A 17701-nucleotide genomic window follows, 5' to 3' on the forward strand; every position below is an offset into this window, starting at 1 on the left:
GTGTCAGTGTCTGATGGGGAACACTCTCTGACTTCAACATGACCACCAAAGACTGTTAGCCCTAGAGTGGGAACCCAGGGGTTTATTTCCATTCTACTGAAGACAGAAGGGAAACGGTAGCAGGACGGGGCTGGACGGGGCTGGAGAGATGCGCCCAAAGGACCTTCACCCAGCAACAATCCCAGGGTGGCCAGCGCTGGGGATGTGGACTCCTGATCACATCATCACATTTTCCGTAGAGAAATTACTCTGCTCTGTCCTCACTGCCACCCTGAGGCCCAGGTGTCCTCCGTCTTAGGAAAGGCCACTTTTGGTTAGCCAGAGTCAGCTGATAGAGAGGGCAGAAGAAGGGGCATGCTGTGGCTATCTCTGGAGAACAGAAGGCGTCGATGGGGGTGCAGACAAGGCCCTCTCTTTCACTCCAGGGGTGGAAAGAGCTGGGAATAGGTACTCCAGGGTCCCGTCCCCAGGTGGCCTGGCTGCTGTTGACTTTGCTTGGTTACCCTGGGAGCAGCTCTCAGCAGCGTGGGAGGGGCAAGTGTCAGGGAGTTGGACCCAGGCATCCAGGCTGGGGTGGGATAGCACCCGCCTGTGTGGCAGGGATCCTGCCAGGAGGCTGCAGAATTAACCCCTCCAGCCCTGCTGCTGGTGGCTGGTGCAAGGAGGGCAGGCCCAACTGTGGTTTGTGAATGTGGCCCTAATTCCCCCTCCCTGTCCCAGCACATCTGTACTTGGTTTACAGTGAATGAGTCTCCTGTCCTCATGACCGGGCAAGGGCACCACTCCCTCCCTAGCCCTTGGCTGGGCATCCTGACACAGAACCAGGCACCACCCCCGTGACACTCTCCCTGCTGGGTATCTCCTCTCTCAATTCCCCCCCCCCCCATCCTTAAGGGGGCTCAGGGGCTGGTCCCCAGGCCAAGAGCTAGAGCTCTGAGACTGTGCAGCTGGAATGGCAGATGGGAACAGGGAAGCTAAACAGGAGACCAAACACTTGTGGTAAACTGGAAAGAGCAGATCTAGAATTCTCTCCCTCTCTGCCCTTCTCTTTGTTTTGGTTTGTCTGTCTGTCTGCCCCTGTCTTTGTCTCTGGTGGGTGTTTGTCCATCCATCCGTCTTTGGTAACTGTGGCTCCTCCCTTCTGGTGGCCTGCTGCGTCCCGGCCGAGGACTGCAGCCAGGGGGCGATGCCCAGGAAGCCCCGCCCAGTGCTGGCCCCTCCCCTCAGGGTTGCCGCGCCTCTGCCCCCGCCCCTCCCGGGGACCCAATGACTGGGGTCTGTTTGGAAGTCAAACCAAACAGCCAGGCCGACTGGGGATCGGGGAAGTGGAACATTGTGAGGGGTTCAGGTTCTTCTCTCCCTCTTGCAGTAGAACCGGTGTTCTGTCCAGGGATTCCAGGAGGAAGCTTGGAAAGAGGGCCTTCTATTCTGGAAGCTGGTGGAGAGAGCTCCCCTCATTTCTCCTTCCCTTCTGTCATCCCTGTTTCTAGCCTTTACTCTGTTTGTGATTGTTCCACTGGGTCACCCGGGGCAACTTGGAGAAATCATTTCTTGGGGGCCCTAGGCCCATACCAGGCTTCCTTGGCTTTCCTCATCACAAAGACCAAAAGGAGAGATTGTGAGGACAGGACATCTGACCCACCTGCCCTGACTGTGCTATTTTGCACCCCCCCCCCACCATTGTCACCCTCACCCCCTCCCCACCAGAAGGAGGACACTGAGTAGGTGATTGTCCCATGCCCACTCTGGTGCTGGGGAGAATGCCCTATGCCGCTCTCAGAGGTGGCTGGCAGATGTCTGTGGGAGGTGGGAGAGCTGTGTTACAGCCCCCAAGGACATCATTAAGGCACCAAAGTGCCATGGGAGGTTGGAGCCCAGGGCACCCAGGGAGAGTGTGATGAAAACATGTTTTGTACAACACGTGTCTTCTCTTTTCCTTTCCTCTTCTCCTCTCTCACCTCCTCCCCCTCTGCCTCCTCCGTGCCAAGGTTGGTGCCAGCCCTGCCCCAGGTGCTTGCTCAATTCCACCCCTTTGACCAGGCCTATTTTCACTTTTTTTTCTTTAAGTTTATTTATTTATTTTAAGAGAGACAGAGACAACATGAGTGGGGGAGGGACAGAGAAAGAGAGAGAGAGAGAGAGAGAGAGAGAGAATCCCAAGCAGGCTCTGCACTGTCCAACACAGAGCCTGACATGAAGCTCGAACTCAGGAACTGTGAGATCATGACCTGAGCCAAAACTGACTGAGCCACACAGGTGCCCCAATGACCAGGGCTATTTTGCCACTTGCCCGTTTGTTGGCTTTCCTAGTGAATGAATATGTGAGTAGAAGGTCCTAAGCAGCCTCGGTACCACCTAGATCCCCATATAGAAAAAGGCCTTGATTTTGAAAGACAGGATTTGGGGACTAGCCTAAACAATCCTAGAAGTTTCTTCCCTGAACATCCATTATTCATTATCTCAACAAATCTTTTTTAAGTATCCACTGTGTGCCAAGCAAGTACTAGACCCTGGGAATGAATACCCAGGTATGGTTCCTGCCCCTGCAGGCTCAAAGTCTGGGGGAGGAGTCTGATGTTAACCAAATAATTCACAAAATTGCAAGTGATCACTAGTATACAGACACATAAGGTATACAATGAGAATGGATAATAGGAAGATTTTTCCTCCAGCCAAGGAGATCAGGAAAGGCTTCTGGGAAAAACTGAGGAGGAGAGTAAAGAGAAAGGAGGGCAACAAAAGAATATGTGCAAAGGCCCTGTGGAATCAGGGCCCTGCTTCCCAGCCACCCTGCTCCCCTCAGAAAGAAGAGGATCCCCCGCCATGTCTGTTCCCCTCCTGGATTTTTATATGGTACAAGGGAGAGATGATAAGCACGTCATAATGGCCAAAGGGGGACCCTGGGACACCTGGTGACCCCACCTTGAAATGATTCCAGCCATTCCTTCATTTCCTCCTCCGGAAAGGGAAATAGAGGCACAGATAGGGAAGAGGAAACCACAGGCTTAGGCCTCAGATTATACACAGAAAACAAGGCCCCACGTTGTTGCCAAGTCCCCCAGAGTGTGGGATTCCTGTGTTTGCCTAGCTGGAGCTGGAGCTGGAGCTGGAGCGTCACCAGACAGAAAAGCCTTCTCCTAAGAGCTGTTCTGCCATGCACCTTCCCCCTCCTTGATCCAGCCCTGACCTGTCCCACTCCCTGGAACTAGGAGCATGTCTGCCTCCACAGTTGCCTGGAGTATGTGTGAGGTGAGAGCTCCAGGTGTCTGCCAGTCGTCACGTGGGTGGGCGTAGCAGTGGTTAGTACAGAACCTCAGTCCAGGGGTTAAAGGGTTCTCTCTCCTCTGTCCACTGGGGGGCTTCCACTTCCTCTAGCCCAGACACCTAGGTGCCAATGTTCTTCCTTTCTGCGAAAAGGAATCGAAGGCCCTTTGGAGCAGGGAGCAGGCTTCTTTGTGGCTGTGCCGCCTCTGGAGCTGGCAAAGAGGTCATGGGACCAATGGAGTTAAGTTCCAGCCCTGCTCTGACCCACTTTCCTCCCTGTGTCCACATCCCCTGGAGCAAGGGTGTTGGGTGGGGCCAGCCTGGCACCCCCGCACCCACACCTGGGACTTCCCCTGGATGGAAACTCCCAGAACCTTGGTGTCCTACCTCATCTGCCAACTCCCACCAATTGCCTGGGATCCGTTCAGCTTCAGTTGGATCTCGCCGTCTGCCAGCTCTCTACCAGACTACAGTTCCACTTTAGCCTCAGGGGCCTCCCCAAAGATGTTGTCCCACCCTCTGGGCCCATCTTTGAAGTCTGGCTGCCCCTTCCAGCAGACTCCTTTGAAGAAAAGATGTGGGGCTGGGGCCAGGGGGTTGGGAAGCTACCCTTGGTTGAGCACTTACTGTGTTCCAGGCGCTGTGCTACGCATGTACCTTACTCAATCCACAAAGCAGTGCAGAGAGGTAGCAGTTATTGCCCCATTTCACAGAAGAGGGAGCTGAGAACCAGAGTGGTTAACAGCAACGTGCCCAAATCACACAGCTAGGAAATGCCAAAACTGCGATGGGAACCCAGGTCTTGGTGGTCCCGAGGGCTCTTTGCCATAGCCGGCTCCCTCCTCTTCCGTAGCTTCCCCTCTCTCTATGGGATGAGAGACTTGGGAAATTCAATTCAGTCCAATTCAGCAAACATTTATTATCTGCCTCATGCCAGGCATGGAGAGATGCCAAAAATACAAGGAAGGTGGCTGTCCTTGAGATCTGGTTGGAAAAGTCAGGTATAGGAGACTAGGCAGTATCTAACTTCAGCATAACGATCTGAGCAAGGTGGCGTGGACCAGAGGGAAAAAAGCAGTACTTTATTTTCTCTTTCTATACAGAATATATAAATATATTATGAACAGTGTATGAGTAAGCTGGAATACAGCAAATACCTATTTAACTGCCGGGCAAGTCAAGAAGTAGTATTTCCTGCACTCCAGAAGCTCCCATGTGTTCTTCCCACAATTCCCTGCCTCCCCTAAGAAGTAACCACCATCCTGACTTTTGTGATGACTATTTTCTGGTTTTTCTTTATAGCTTTAGACCTATGTATGCACCCCTAAATACTATTGCTTAACCTTGCCTGCTTTTGTAAAATAAATGTTGCTTTTGTTTTATTTTATTTTTTTCAGAGAGAGAGAGAACAAGGGAGAGGGGCAGAGGGAGAGAGAGAATCCACACTCAGCGCAGAGCCGGGTGCAGGGCTCCATCCCACAACCCTGGGATCATGACCTGAGCTGAAATCAACAGTTGCACGCTCCACTGAGCCACTCAGGCACCCTAATCTTGCCTGTTTTTGAGGTTTATGTAAATGGAATGATACTGTATTACTCTTTCGTGTCCTCTTTTGTTCAACTTCCTGTTTGTGAGACACATCCAAGTTTTCGCATATTAACTGCCTTTTTATTGTTTCATGGTATGCATGAATACATCACAATTTATGATTGACGTTTTTATTCTGTTGGTAGATGTTTGAGTTGTTTTCAGTATGCCTACCATAAACAATGGTGCTAAGAACATTCTTGTACATGTTTCCCAGTACATACATGCAAGAGTTCTTCCAGGCTATATAACTAAGAGTTATGGGGCGCCTGGCTGGCTTAGTCGGGAGAGAATGGGACTCTTGATCTCGAGGTTGTGAGTTCGAGCCCCACACCGGGCATAGAGCTTAGTTTAAAAAGGGATGGGGCGGGGCGGGGCGCCTGGGTGGCGCAGTCGGTTAAGCGTCCAACTTCAGCCAGGTCACGATCTCGCGGTCCGTGAGTTCGAGCCCCGCGTCAGGCTCTGGGCTGATGGCTCAGAGCCTGGAGCCTGTTTCCGATTCTGTGTCTCCCTCTCTCTCTGCCCCTCCCCCGTTCATGCTCTGTCTCTCTCTCTGTCCCAAAAATAAATAAACGGAAAAAAAAAAAAAAAAAAGGGGATGGGGCAGGGGCGCCTGGGTGGCTCAGTTGGTTGAGCGTCCGACTTCAGCCCGGGTCACGATCTCGTGGTCAGTGAGTTCGAGCCCCGCGTCGGGCTCTGGGCTGATGGCTCAGAACCTGGAGCCTGCCTCGGATTCTGTGTCTCCCTCTCTCTCTGCCCCTCCCCCGTTCATGCTCTGTCTCTCTCTGTCTCAAAAATAAATAAACGTTAAAAAAAAAGGGGGGGGGATGGGGCACCTGGGTAGTTCAGTCAGGTGAGTGTTCACCTCTTGATTTAGGTTCAGGTCATGATCTCACAGTTCTTGAGCTTGAGCCCTATATACTCTGCACTGACAGTGCAGACCCTGCTTGGGATTTTCTCTCTTCCTCTCTCTCTGCCCCTCCCCTTCACTCACTCTCTCTCTCTCTCTCAAAATAAATAAACTTTAAAAAATATATTTAAAAAATTAAAAATAAAAGGGGGACGCTTAGGTGGCTCAGTTGGTTAAAGCATCTGATTCTTGATCTCAGCTCAGGGTTTTTTTTATATATAATTTTTTAAATGTTTATTTTTGAGAGAGAGAGAGAGAGAGAGAGAGAGAGAGAGAGAGAGAGAGACAGGGTGTGAGCAGGGGAGAGGCAAAAAGAGAGGGAGACACAGAATCTGAAGCAGGCTCCAGACTCTGAGCTGTCAGCACAGGGCCCAACTCAGGGCTTGAACGCACGAATGTGAGATCATGACCTGAGCTGAAGTCAAACACTTAACCAACTGAGCCACCCAGGTGCCCCTCAGCTTATGTCTTGATCTCAGCTCAGGGCTTGATCTTGGTCATGAGTTCAAAGCCCCATATTAGGCTCCATGTGGGGCATGGAGCCTACTTAAAAAATACAAAAAACGGGCACCTGAGTGGCTCAGTCGGTTGAGTGTCTGACTTTGGCTCAGGTCATGAGCTCACGGTCTGTGAGTTTGAGCCCTCAGCATTGTCAGACTCTGTGCTGGCATCTTGGAGCCTGAAGCCTGCTGTGCATTCTGTGTCTCCCTTGGGACGCCTGGGTGGCTCAGCTGGTTGAGCGTCTGACTTCTGCTCAGGTCGTGATCTCATAGTCCGTGAGTTCGAGCCCCGCGTCGGGCTCTGTGCTGACAGCTCAGAGCCTGGAGCCTGCCTCGGATTCTGTGTCTCCCTCTCTCTGCCCTTCCCTGCTCATGCTCTGTCTCTCTCTCTGTCAAAAATAAGTAAACATTAAAAAAAATTTTTTTTAAAGAAATAATGGATTCTGTGTCTCCCTCTCTTTCTGCCTCTCTCCCACTCATGCTCTCTCTCTCTCTAAAGAATAAAATTAGAACATTAAAAAAAAAAAAAAAACCTAACAGTCAAAGTGTATGTACAGGCAATTTCAATTTATCAAATAATGCCTGACTGTTTTCCAAAGTGCAGTTTTCCAATTATGCAGGAAGAAGAACATTCTAAACAGGGGCAGGCGTAGGACCAAGAAGAACTGTACACTCTGTTGCCTAAAACCCTCAGCGTTTTTCCGTTTTACTGGAACAAGATCCAAGCCCCTGCTGTGAGTGCCAGGGCTTTGCATGTTGAGGCCCCTGCCCTGCTCTCTACCAGTGCCATTATGACTCTGCCCCTCACCCCCAGTCCCATGGTCATGTGTGACTGCCTAACCCCGCCTCTGCCCCAGTGTTCTTCCACTAGACATCTCCATAGCTCTTTCCCTCATTTCCTTCAGGTCTTTGCTAAAATATCCCTTCTCAGTGACACTTTCTCTGACCACCCAGTTTTAGATGGCAACCTCCCACATTCCTTACCCCCTCCTCAGCTTTGCTTGTCTCCACAGCCTGGCCACCTGGGTTCCATTCAGTCTCAGGCAGCTCTCCCCTGGTCTGCTAGGACTTGACACTTTATCTCCCCCCAAGCCTTAAGTGCCAGCATACCTGACTGTTGGGGGCTGGCTACCTGGCCCTGCTGATGGACTGGCCTCTCGGAGCCACTTCTGATCCGGGCAGCCTGGGTTTCTCACAGTCGTTCTCATGCTCTGAAAAAAAAGCTCATGTATTTTCTTTATTTACCTGTTTGGTTTTGGTCCCCACCCTGCCCGAGTCCTCACTTTTATGGGAGCTCTATAAAAGAGGCAACCTCGCTGTCTTACTCACTACCCGATATATGATAAGTCCTCAAACAATAACTGTCCAGGCTGGTTGTCAATCTCCCAGAGACATCTGAGCACCCCTACACCCACACCTGGGAACTGCCCTGTGTGGAAATCCCCAGAACACAGGCATCCTCCCTCCACTGCCAGCTCCCGCCAACTTCCCTGGTTCGGTGTCAGACAGCTTCTGCTGGGGGCTGCTGCTGCTGCTGCTGCTGGTGTTTCCCTAAATCCCCTCTGGGGACTGTCTGGGAGCTCTGGCCGCAGCTTTTCTGGCCATCAGGGCACAAGGGTGATGGGCAGGGGTCCTTAAACAGGCAGGGGTCAGGTGCCTGGAGCTCGAGAAAAACCTTTTGATGGAATAAAGTGGAAGACTTCAGAGATGAGAGGACCTCACCAGGTGGAGAAAAGAAAAGGGCACGCTGAGCAGAGCAGAAGGAACAGTGGGAACAAAGGACTGGAGGCATGAGAGCGCATGTCGTATTTGAAGAACACGTTCTGGTCTGGTGCAGCTGGAGGGTTTTCGGTGGAAGGGAGCGTGGCAGGAGAACATCCCTGGGCTGGCCTGGAGGGGGAGGGCTGGCTGGGGAGGTCTGAGCTCCCAGCAGGATCAGCAAAGGCTCAGCAGTGTCTTAGGTTTAATCCTGCCCCCACCCCTGCCTCTGTCAGTCTGCCCCTCCTACTTCACCCCTGCCCTTCCCTTCACCCAACCCCCAGCCTGGCCGCTCCTGCAGCTGAATGGACTTCTCCCTCGGCCTACGCTTGGGCCCTCGCAACAAGAAGGCCACCCACCAACAGCCCCCTACACCCTCTGGGCACGCCGCACCAGCTGCCGCCCCTTGTCTGTCCTGTCCCCCCTCCGCCTGTTTTTGCCCCTGCCCTAGCTGTCCTCCTCCCACCTGCTCCTGCACTGCCTATCCCTCTCATGCAGCGACCTGCCCCTCCTGCCCCGGTCTTCCTGGCCCACCCTGTACCTGCTCCTGCCCCCCCTGCCCTGCCTGTCCTCCCCTGACTTGTCCCCACAGCTCCTGTGTCTTGTGCGCTGGTCCGCACGTGACCTGCTGCCACCCCTCACCTTGCCCAATTTACCCTTGCTCCAGAGGCCGAGCTGCCTGTCCCAGCTCCTGCCTGGGCTGCAGTGACAGCTGTGGCTGTGGCCCAGGGGCTCCTCCAGGCTCCACTGGCCGCTGCAGCCGCTGCTTCCGGGGACAACGCACCTCTCAGAGGCACTGTCTCATAGTCTAGCTGGACTGCTGCCCCGCTGAGAGGTTGTCGGTCTGGTCTCCCGGAGCACTTCTGCCAGCTGCTTCCTCTGGGGGGAGGCAGAAGCTCTGGAGTGAGGAGAGGCATCAGCTAAACCCCTCACCCAGACAGGTAGAGGCAGAAGACTGCTCAGAGCCCCCGCGCATCCCCCATAGTCCCTGAGAGCGGGGCATCTGCTTTGATGTTAGTTTCTGGGCCTGCTCCTGCTGGTTCCAGAACCTCCTCTTCTGCAACTTCTGAAATGGAAAGCATGCTTCTCAGAGCCTCCCTCAAGGCCTCGGAAGGTGAGGAAGTTGGCCATTTTCTTCCTGTAGTCAGCCTCTGCTGGACATCCTTCTTGGCTCATCTTCTCTGCAGTTCTCATGGATAAGGTACATCCCTCCTCTAGAGGCAGTAGGGGGCCCTTTGTCCAGGGGTTGCCTCTTGCCACTTGGGCCTCCACCCATATCCCTTACTGACCCAAAAGTCTGTGGACCCCTTACCTCTCATCCTGAGTCAGGCAAAGAAGGTCAGTGGCTCTTAGACCAGAGGAGAAGGCTGAGCAGAGGGTTCTTGGCTCTTCCCTCCCCTTGGATATCATGACATCCTTCATGGTCCTTTGCTTCTAGGAACCTGGAGTTCTCTGCCTGGATGTCTTGTCTTTCAAATCTCTGAGTGCTCGCGCAGTGTCATGACCTCAATCTTCCAGCAATAATCCCCTCTGTTACATCCATGCTCATCTGGCATGGGGATAAGGGAAGCTGGGAAGTCTGGTCTCAGTGATCCCATCCATATAGCTAAGTCAAAATACCCTGTCCCTGTGGATAGGACCTGAGTTTGGAGAAGCCACCAAGAGGAAGCTGGAAGTAAGAGCCCCAGGTATCTGCTCAGGGCTGGACCCTAAGCTAAAAGCCCCTAAGCCTCCCTCCACACTCAAGTCCTCTGACATCAGTCTGTTTCAATGTTCTCTTTCTCGGCCTCCTTCCCTGAGACTCTTTTGAGCTTTCCTTTCTATCTGTTTATCTTTCTGTGTACCCTTCCTTCTGTCTTTCTACATCACTCTCTCCATTTCTATTTCCTTCTTTCTGTCATTGGGAGGTTCTGCCTTCACTTAACTTTGCCTCTACATCAGCCTTCCTCATTTTCTATCCTTCTATTTCTCCCTCCTTCTATTTTCCCATCTAATGTAAAGTCTATTTAACATATATGTCTTTTTCTTTCCCCCTTCCCTGTCTCAGTTTGTGTCTTCACCTCTATTTTCTTCCTTGGTCTTTCGATCCACCTTATCTCTCTCTTTTTCTAAGCAAGCTCTACGCCCAACATCAGGCTCGAACTCAGGACCCGGAGATCAAGAGTCGCACGCTCCACTGACAGCCAGCCAAACTCCCCTCTCTCTGCTTTTCTATCCTGTTCTGCTTCTGGTGCATTTCATTCTCAATCTCTTCCATTTCTATTTCCCTTTCTGTGCTTGCCTCCCTTCCAATCTTCTGGGTCTAGCTGTGTATTCATTTCCTATCTCTTTCTGCCTCCCCAAATCTGGCTTTCTCTCTCTCTCCCTGGGTCCTGCAGGTGCCTCTACACCATGCCTGTGTCATGCCCATCTCATTACTGCACAAGGTCCAGGACACTGAGTCCTCTGATGTCTGTCTGTCTCACACACACCCCATGCCCTGGAGTGAGCAGAGCTGGACACAGCTACCAGAATTGTCCTTCCTTTCCCCACCATCTAGGCCATCCATCTCAACTCAGCTCCAAGCCCAAACTTTTAAAAAATGATGTTTCTTCCAATTTCTTATTCTGAAAATTGGCAATTAAAAAGAAAAAGAATTGGGGTGCTTGGCTGGCTCAGTTGGTGGAGTGTGTGACTCTTGATCTTGGGGTTGTAGGCTCAAGCCCCACGTTGGGTATACAGATTATGTAAAAATAAAATCTTTGGGAAAAAAAAACAATTAGGTATTTATGCTGCCTGTGCTGTATAAACTATATTTCAGGGTAGCCAAATAGCTCTTAAGAAGAATTCCAGCTAATGTGGAAGGAATACGGAATTAGAAAAATCATTGGGCAGCCCTTGATCAAATAATTGATCAAAGCAAGAATCATGAATGGATGAAACCAAAGATGATGGTTGATGGTGAACTTTACAATGGAGGAATCAAGCCGTGACCACCTAACCCCACTGAGGAATCTTACCATCACTAAAAGGGGTATAACCCCTCTACTGTGTACCTCCTGGGGTGATGCAATCTGAAGCACTCAGCACCACCCATGAAAGACTCTTGCCAAACAAAGGAACAAACACACACACAAAACTGAACATGATTCTAATCAAACCTCTAAAACCAACCTCCATTTAACAGGAAATATCAGGGATGGAGGAATAATTTAAATGACACAACGAGGAAGTAAGAAGACACATCCAGAGAGTGGGAACTTTTCAAGGAAATGTGGCTCAATTTCTTCAACTAGTCAATGGCTAGGGGGGAAAATTGAGAGAGGACATAAAAGGACTACTATTATATGGGGCATGTGGACTCTTTTGGTTCCTGATTGGATAACCCAATTGTAAAAAGACAGTTTCAGACAGTTGGAGCCTTTTACTTACGGACTGGAGAATGCCAAGGAGTCAGTATTGATTTTGTTAGACATAAAATGGCTTCAGGGTTTTGTAAGAAAAGGGCCTTATTTCCTAGGGGTGCATATTGAAGTATGGAGTGAAGTGACATACTTACTTTTAAATATTTGGGCAGATAAAAAAGGACGAATTAAAGGAATAGAAGCAACGAAGTGACAGAATTATATTATTGAATTAACTATGTAGGGGTTCATAGAACTCTGCTCTCTACCTGTGTGTATGTTTAAACATTTTCATAATAAAAGTTTTAAATGTTGCTCCTCTGGTAAGCACAGTCCCTCAATATTCCCAGACCACCATCCCACCTTCCCTGAAAACTAGGACTTCCCCTGTGCCTCCCCAATACACAGACCTCAGCCCTCCTTGCAGTCTGCTAGAAGCATCTTCTAGAGATATGTTGTATTCACAGGCTGCCTTTTATCCCCTCCAGTCCTCTGCTGGCACATTTCCCATGTTTAGGAACTTTCCCAGCTGTTTTTCACAGTTCTGAGGTGACAGAGGAGCCTTAAGACTAAACATATTTTGGGGGCGGTTGGTTGGCTCAGTTGGGTAAGCATCTGATTCTTGGCTTTACCTCAGGTCATGAGCTCATGGTTCGTGAGTTTGAGCCCCACATCAGGCTCTGTGTTGACAGCACAGAACCTGCTTGGGATTCTCTCTCCCTCTCTCTCTGCCCCTCCCTTGCTTACTTGCTTTCTCTCCCTCTCAAAAATAAATTTAAAAACTTTAAAACATTTTTTAATGTTTATTTATTATTTTTGAGAGAGAGGGAGAGAAAGAGAGAGAGCCTAGGAAGGGCAGAGAGAGAGGGAGACACAGAATCCAAAGCAGGCTCCAGGCTCCAAGCTGTCAGCACAGAGCCCAATGCGGGGCTTGAACCCATGAACCGTGAGATCATGACCTGAGCCAAAGTTGGACACTCAACTGAGCCACCCAGGCGCCCCAAATTTTAAAAACTTTTAAAAATTAAAAAAAAGACTACCCATATTTTGGGGGTATCTGCCTGGGTGGTAAGTCAGTTTAGCATCATACTCTTGATTTTGGCTCAGATCATGATCTCACGGTTCATGGGTTCGAGTTCCGCATTGGGATCCCTGCTTGGGATTCTCTCTCTCCCTCTCTCTCTGCCCCTTCTCCACCCTCAAAAATAAATAAATAAACTTTAAAAAAAAAAAAGACTAAACATACTTTGGGGCCCCTGGGTGGCTCAGTCAGTTGAGCGACCAACTTCAGTCCAGGTCATGATCTCACGGTCCATAGGTTCCAGCCCCACATCAGGCTCTGTGCTGACAGCTCAGAGCCTGGAGTCTGCTTCAGATTCTGTGTCTCATTCTCTTTCTACCCCTCCCCTCCTCACTCTCTCTCTCTCTCTCTCTCTCTCTCTCAAAAATCAATAAAAAACATTTAAAAAAGACTAAACATATTTTTAATATGTCCCACAATAAACAAAAATAATCCAAAATAATGTAATCTTGCTGTAAGTCTCTTTCTGCCAGGTGCTTCTTAGCAAAATGCGATTCAACAATGGGGGAAAACTGGCCTCCCTCCTGGAAAACAGAAGGCCAGGAATGCAAGGCCATCCTGTCCCATTCCTGCCTTCATTCAGGATGACCTCCACCCCCAAAAGAAATGGGTGACACGAGTCCAAGGAGCTTCAGTCCGGGAATGGAATGGAGAGCATTTGGGTTGCCTTTGCCCTCACTCACTGAATGACGTTGGAGAAATCATGGTTTTTGAGGCTTTGTGTTTCTAGATGAATGCATGGGAACCACTTCCCCTGGGAAGCCCATGGGGGAAGCCCTGGGTTCCCTATGGGAACCACCCTCTGTAGGAGGGTGCCAGTTAGGAATAAAGGCACTTTGGAACTTGTAGATATAAATCTTCGCTGTTTACCTTATCGTAAGAAAGTATTTCTCAAGATATGATCCCAGACTCTCCCACCCTCTACCCTCCAAACTTTAGTATAAAGGAAACCAACACTTGCCAATCACCTGTGCAAGTGAGTGAACTCATTTAATCTTCTCAGAAACTATGAGTGTGGAATTGGAAAGATCTGGGTCCCAGTTCTAACCCTACCTCTTATCACGTGACTCTGGGCACATTATTTAACCTTGCCAACTCTCAAGAATAATAATAGTACCTACCTCATGGGTTGTTTGTGACAGTTAAATAATTCATCTGCAGCAGACAGCCCAGGAATTCTTAAAACAGAGCTTAGGTACATGATAACCGTTTGATGAGTGCTACCAGCTAATATGGGCCAATACTTTTTAGAGTAACTTATCTGGATTAACTTATTCAGTCATCAAATATTTACTGAATCCTTTGTACTTACCAATAACTGTTTCTTAACTTTCTTAATTTTTTTAATGTTTATTTATTTTTGAGAAAGAGACAGCGTGCAGGAGAGGGAGGGGCAGGGAGAGAGAGATACAGAATCCGAAGCAGGCTCCAGGCTCTGAGCTGTCAGCACAGAGCCCGACCTGGGGCTCAAACCGACGAACCATGAGATCATGACGTGAGCTGAAGTCGGACGCTTAACCAGCTGAGCCACCCAGGAGCCCCACTTTATTTCTTTTTTATAGTAATCTCTACACCCAACTTGGGGCTCAAACTCACGACCACATGTTCTTCCAGATGAGCCAGCCAGGCACCTCCCCAATAACTGTTTTAACTACTGGGAATACAAGTGAACAAATAGATAAAAATTTGTAAGGAGAAGAGACAGTAAATCAGTAAAACACATAGTGTGCCAGATGGTGTGAAGTATGGGGAAAATGCAGCAAAGGTGAATAGAGGCTGGAAGGATAGCAGGTGGATTGCTGTGGTGGATGTGGTGGTGTTGCTATTTTAAGCAGGATGGCTCAGGAAGGTCTGATAAGGTGACATGTGAACAGAGAACTGGAGGGGCCGAGGGAGGGAACCATGTGGGTATTTGGGAGAAGAACCAGAACCTTGCAGGCCACAGTGTGCAAAGGCCCGGGAGGTAGCCAGTATAGACGGAGTAGAAAGACTCTAAAGGGAGAATTGTAGATGAAATCAGAGAAGTAGCAGAGGAACAGAGGATAGAAGGTTTTGTAGGTCATTATAAAGATCTGACTTTTACAGTTAATGAGATGGGAAGCCACTGGAAATAACAGTAAGACAGGAGACGGGTTAAATAATCTTTCCAATGTAACACAGCTTAGGTAAGTGGCAGAAGGTGGGCGTTCAGCACCAAGGCTGAACTTGAGCCTTTTTAATTTGTGCACTGCTCTCCTGTGACTGCAGACAAAGGAATTGGGACACTGAGAAGTAATGTGGCTTGCCCGAGGCCACGCAGTGGTAAGTGACAGGGGTGCGATTTGAGCCTTAGCCCGGCTGCAAGCCCGAGTCCAAAGTCCTTTACACCACACTGCCTCCCTCAGGTGTCTGGGCCATACTGACGTCGGGCCTGGCGGTCGCTACTGTGAGAAAGAGGGAAACCGAGGAGCCGGCTCGGCTCGGGGTAGCGACATTTCTTAGGAAGCGCCAGCCAGCGAGTCTGCGGGACTGCGGGCATTCTCCATGTTGCGGAGGGAGAGAAAAAATGGATCCTTATTTCAGGGCGGCCCCACAGGCACCCGGGAGTCGAAGAAGCGGGTGTCACGGGAAAACAGCGAAGGGGGTAGGAGCCACAGTAGCAACTACTACTGCCTCTACTCTTTACTGCGGGCGTCGAGAGTTGGGCTCCTAGCAGAGGTTGGGGGGGCAGAAGGCGGAGCAGGGGTGGAGCTTGAGCGCCGCGCCCCGTCACGTGAGGGGGCCATCATGGCGGCGGCCAGAGGCCTACCCGGCTCCCGGAAGCAGGCTGAGAGGCCGGCAAGCTGCTGGAACCCGAACCGGAGCCGAAGGTAGAGCGAGCAGGGCGTCCGGGCGGCCTGGAGCCGGACGTGTCCGGGGCGTCCCCGCAGACCGGGGCAGCAGGTGAGACGGGGTCTGGGCGAGGCGCGAGTGGGTGTGGCGGCGACGGGGCGCTGGGCGGGGGCTAGGGGGCGCAGGGGGTTGCCTAAGACCTGGAGGAGGGGGAACCCGAGATGCTCGCGCGTGACCCTGAAGCAAATCGGGAGGCCCGCGCGGGCAGGAGGGATGCCCTGGACAGATGGAAAGACTTTGAGGGCTAAAACGAGCTCTCCAGAGGGAATGGGAGGTAATAGAAGTATGCAGAAGCTGTCGTGGAAGAAGAGGGCAGCATCCCTTTAACTCGTGGGGCCGGAATTATTGTATGGAAGGGACTCCCTCTTTGCTATGCCAGGCAAGGGTGGGGCGAGTGCTCAGTCTTCTCCCCTCTCCTCTTACCCCTCCTTGCCCCACCGTGTCCTAGGAGACGGCTCTGGCGGGCCACTCCTCCCACCCACCCAACTGGTCCCTCCGGTCTGAGCTCTAGAGGAGTGGAGTTGAGGGGTGGGGAAATGCAGTTGCGGGGGGGGGGGGGGGGTGGAACTGCCTTCTGCTTAGACACCCAGCCCCTTGACAGTGCTACCTGGGCAATGGATGTGACTCTCACCCCACCCCTACCCCTCCTTCTCTAGGTCGTCCGGGGGCCCGCCATGCTGGTGATTGCCTACCTTGCCTTTGTGGTCCTCCTGGCCTCCTGCCTAGGATTGGAGTTGTCAAGATGCCAGGCTAAGCCCCCTGGAAGGGCCTGCAGCAACCCCTCCTTCCTTCGGTTTCAACTGGACTTCTATCAGGTCTACTTCCTGGCCCTGGCAGCTGACTGGCTCCAGGCCCCCTACCTCTATAAACTGTATCAGCATTACCACTTCCTGGAGGGTCAGATTGCCATCCTCTATGTCTGTGGCCTTGCCTCCACAGTCCTTTTTGGACTGGTGGCCTCCTCCCTTGTGGATTGGCTGGGTCGCAAGAAGTCTTGTGTCCTCTTCTCCCTCACTTACTCTCTATGCTGCTTAACCAAACTCTCTTGGGACTACTTTGTGCTGCTGATGGGCCGAGCACTTGGTGGGCTGTCCACCGCCCTGCTCTTCTCTGCCTTTGAGGCTTGGTACATCCATGAACACGTGGAGCGCCATGACTTCCCTGCTGAGTGGATCCCAGCTACCTTTGCCCGAGCTGCCTTCTGGAACCATGTGCTGGCTGTAGTGGCAGGCGTGGCAGCCGAGGCTGTGGCCTGCTGGATGGGGCTGGGGCCTGTAGCGCCCTTCGTGGCTGCCATCCCTCTTTTGGCTCTGGCTGGGGCCTTGGCCCTTCATAACTGGGGAGAGAACTATGATCGGCAGCGTGCCTTTTCAAGGACTTGTGCCGGAGGCCTCCGCTGTCTCCTGTCAGACCGCCGCGTGCTACTGCTAGGCACCATACAAGCCCTGTTTGAGAGTGTCATCTTCATCTTTGTCTTCCTCTGGACACCTGTGCTGGACCCACATGGGGCCCCGCTGGGCATCGTCTTCTCCAGTTTCATGGCAGCCAGCCTGCTTGGCTCTTCCCTGTACCGCATCGCTACCTCCAAGAGGTACCACCTTCAGCCCATGCACCTACTCTCCCTTGCTGTCCTCATCGTCGTCTTCTCCCTTTTCATGTTGACTTTCTCCACCAGCCCAGGCCAGGAGAATCCAGTGGAGTCCTTCATAGCCTTCCTACTTATCGAATTGGCCTGCGGGCTATACTTTCCCAGCATGAGCTTCCTGCGGAGAAAGGTGATCCCTGAGACAGAGCAAGCTGGCGTACTCAACTGGTTCCGGGTGCCCTTGCACTTACTGGCCTGCCTGGGGCTCCTAGTCCTCCATGACAGCGATCACAAAACGGGCACTCGGAACATGTTCAGCATCTGCTCTGCCGTCATGGTGATGGCCCTGCTAGCGGTGGTGGGGCTCTTCACCGTGGTAAGGCACAATGCTGAGCTGCGAGTGCCCTCGCCCACCGGAGAGCCCTATGCCCCTGAGCTCTAGCCCTGCTCCAGGATGAGGAGGCTGGGAAGGACTCTTGAATCCCACCTCTCTAGAATTGTACAGATCTCTCTGTGACTGCCTTCGCAGCTGTCTGGGCCCTCAGCCTGTCCCGGGGCCCCTCCCACCAGTGCTGTGAGCTGGAGAGCACGTGGGGGTGATGGCCTAGAAAGAAGATGCCAGAAGTTGCCTCTGTGTTACTCCCTTTCCATTTAAAAATAAACACTTTTAATTGATCATTGATTGGATTCACTTACCCTCACCTGTACCCACATCAGTAATTTCTGGTGAGTGGGCAGCTGGAGAGTTTGAGGATAGAGATG

General features: G+C 51.5%; 2 protein-coding genes across 3 annotated transcripts; both read left to right on the forward strand.

The window, feature by feature from the left end:
• Positions 1-6662: 6662 nt before the first annotated feature.
• On the forward strand, positions 6663-11829 carry LOC128316401 (sperm mitochondrial-associated cysteine-rich protein). Its single transcript, XM_053226290.1, has one exon. It carries the CDS (start codon positions 8325-8327, stop codon positions 8829-8831), a length of 507 nt encoding a protein of 168 aa, XP_053082265.1. The 5' UTR covers positions 6663-8324; the 3' UTR covers positions 8832-11829.
• A 2638-nt stretch (positions 11830-14467) lies between these two features.
• Positions 14468-17615, forward strand: MFSD5 (major facilitator superfamily domain containing 5). Of its 2 annotated transcripts, none has more exons than XM_015084625.3 (2): positions 14468-15405; positions 16011-17615. In XM_015084625.3, exon 2 carries the CDS (start codon positions 16029-16031, stop codon positions 17379-17381), a length of 1353 nt encoding a protein of 450 aa, XP_014940111.1. In that variant the 5' UTR covers positions 14468-15405; positions 16011-16028; the 3' UTR covers positions 17382-17615. The 2 variants fall into 2 exon arrangements, with proteins under 2 accessions (XP_014940111.1, XP_053082268.1); XM_053226293.1 differs by lacking the exon at positions 14468-15405 and adding an exon at positions 15489-15628.
• The last annotated feature ends 86 nt before the right edge of the window (positions 17616-17701 follow it).

The sequence above is a fragment of the Acinonyx jubatus genome, chromosome B4 (genome assembly GCF_027475565.1).
Source record: "Acinonyx jubatus isolate Ajub_Pintada_27869175 chromosome B4, VMU_Ajub_asm_v1.0, whole genome shotgun sequence".
Taxonomy (NCBI): domain Eukaryota; kingdom Metazoa; phylum Chordata; class Mammalia; order Carnivora; family Felidae; genus Acinonyx; species Acinonyx jubatus.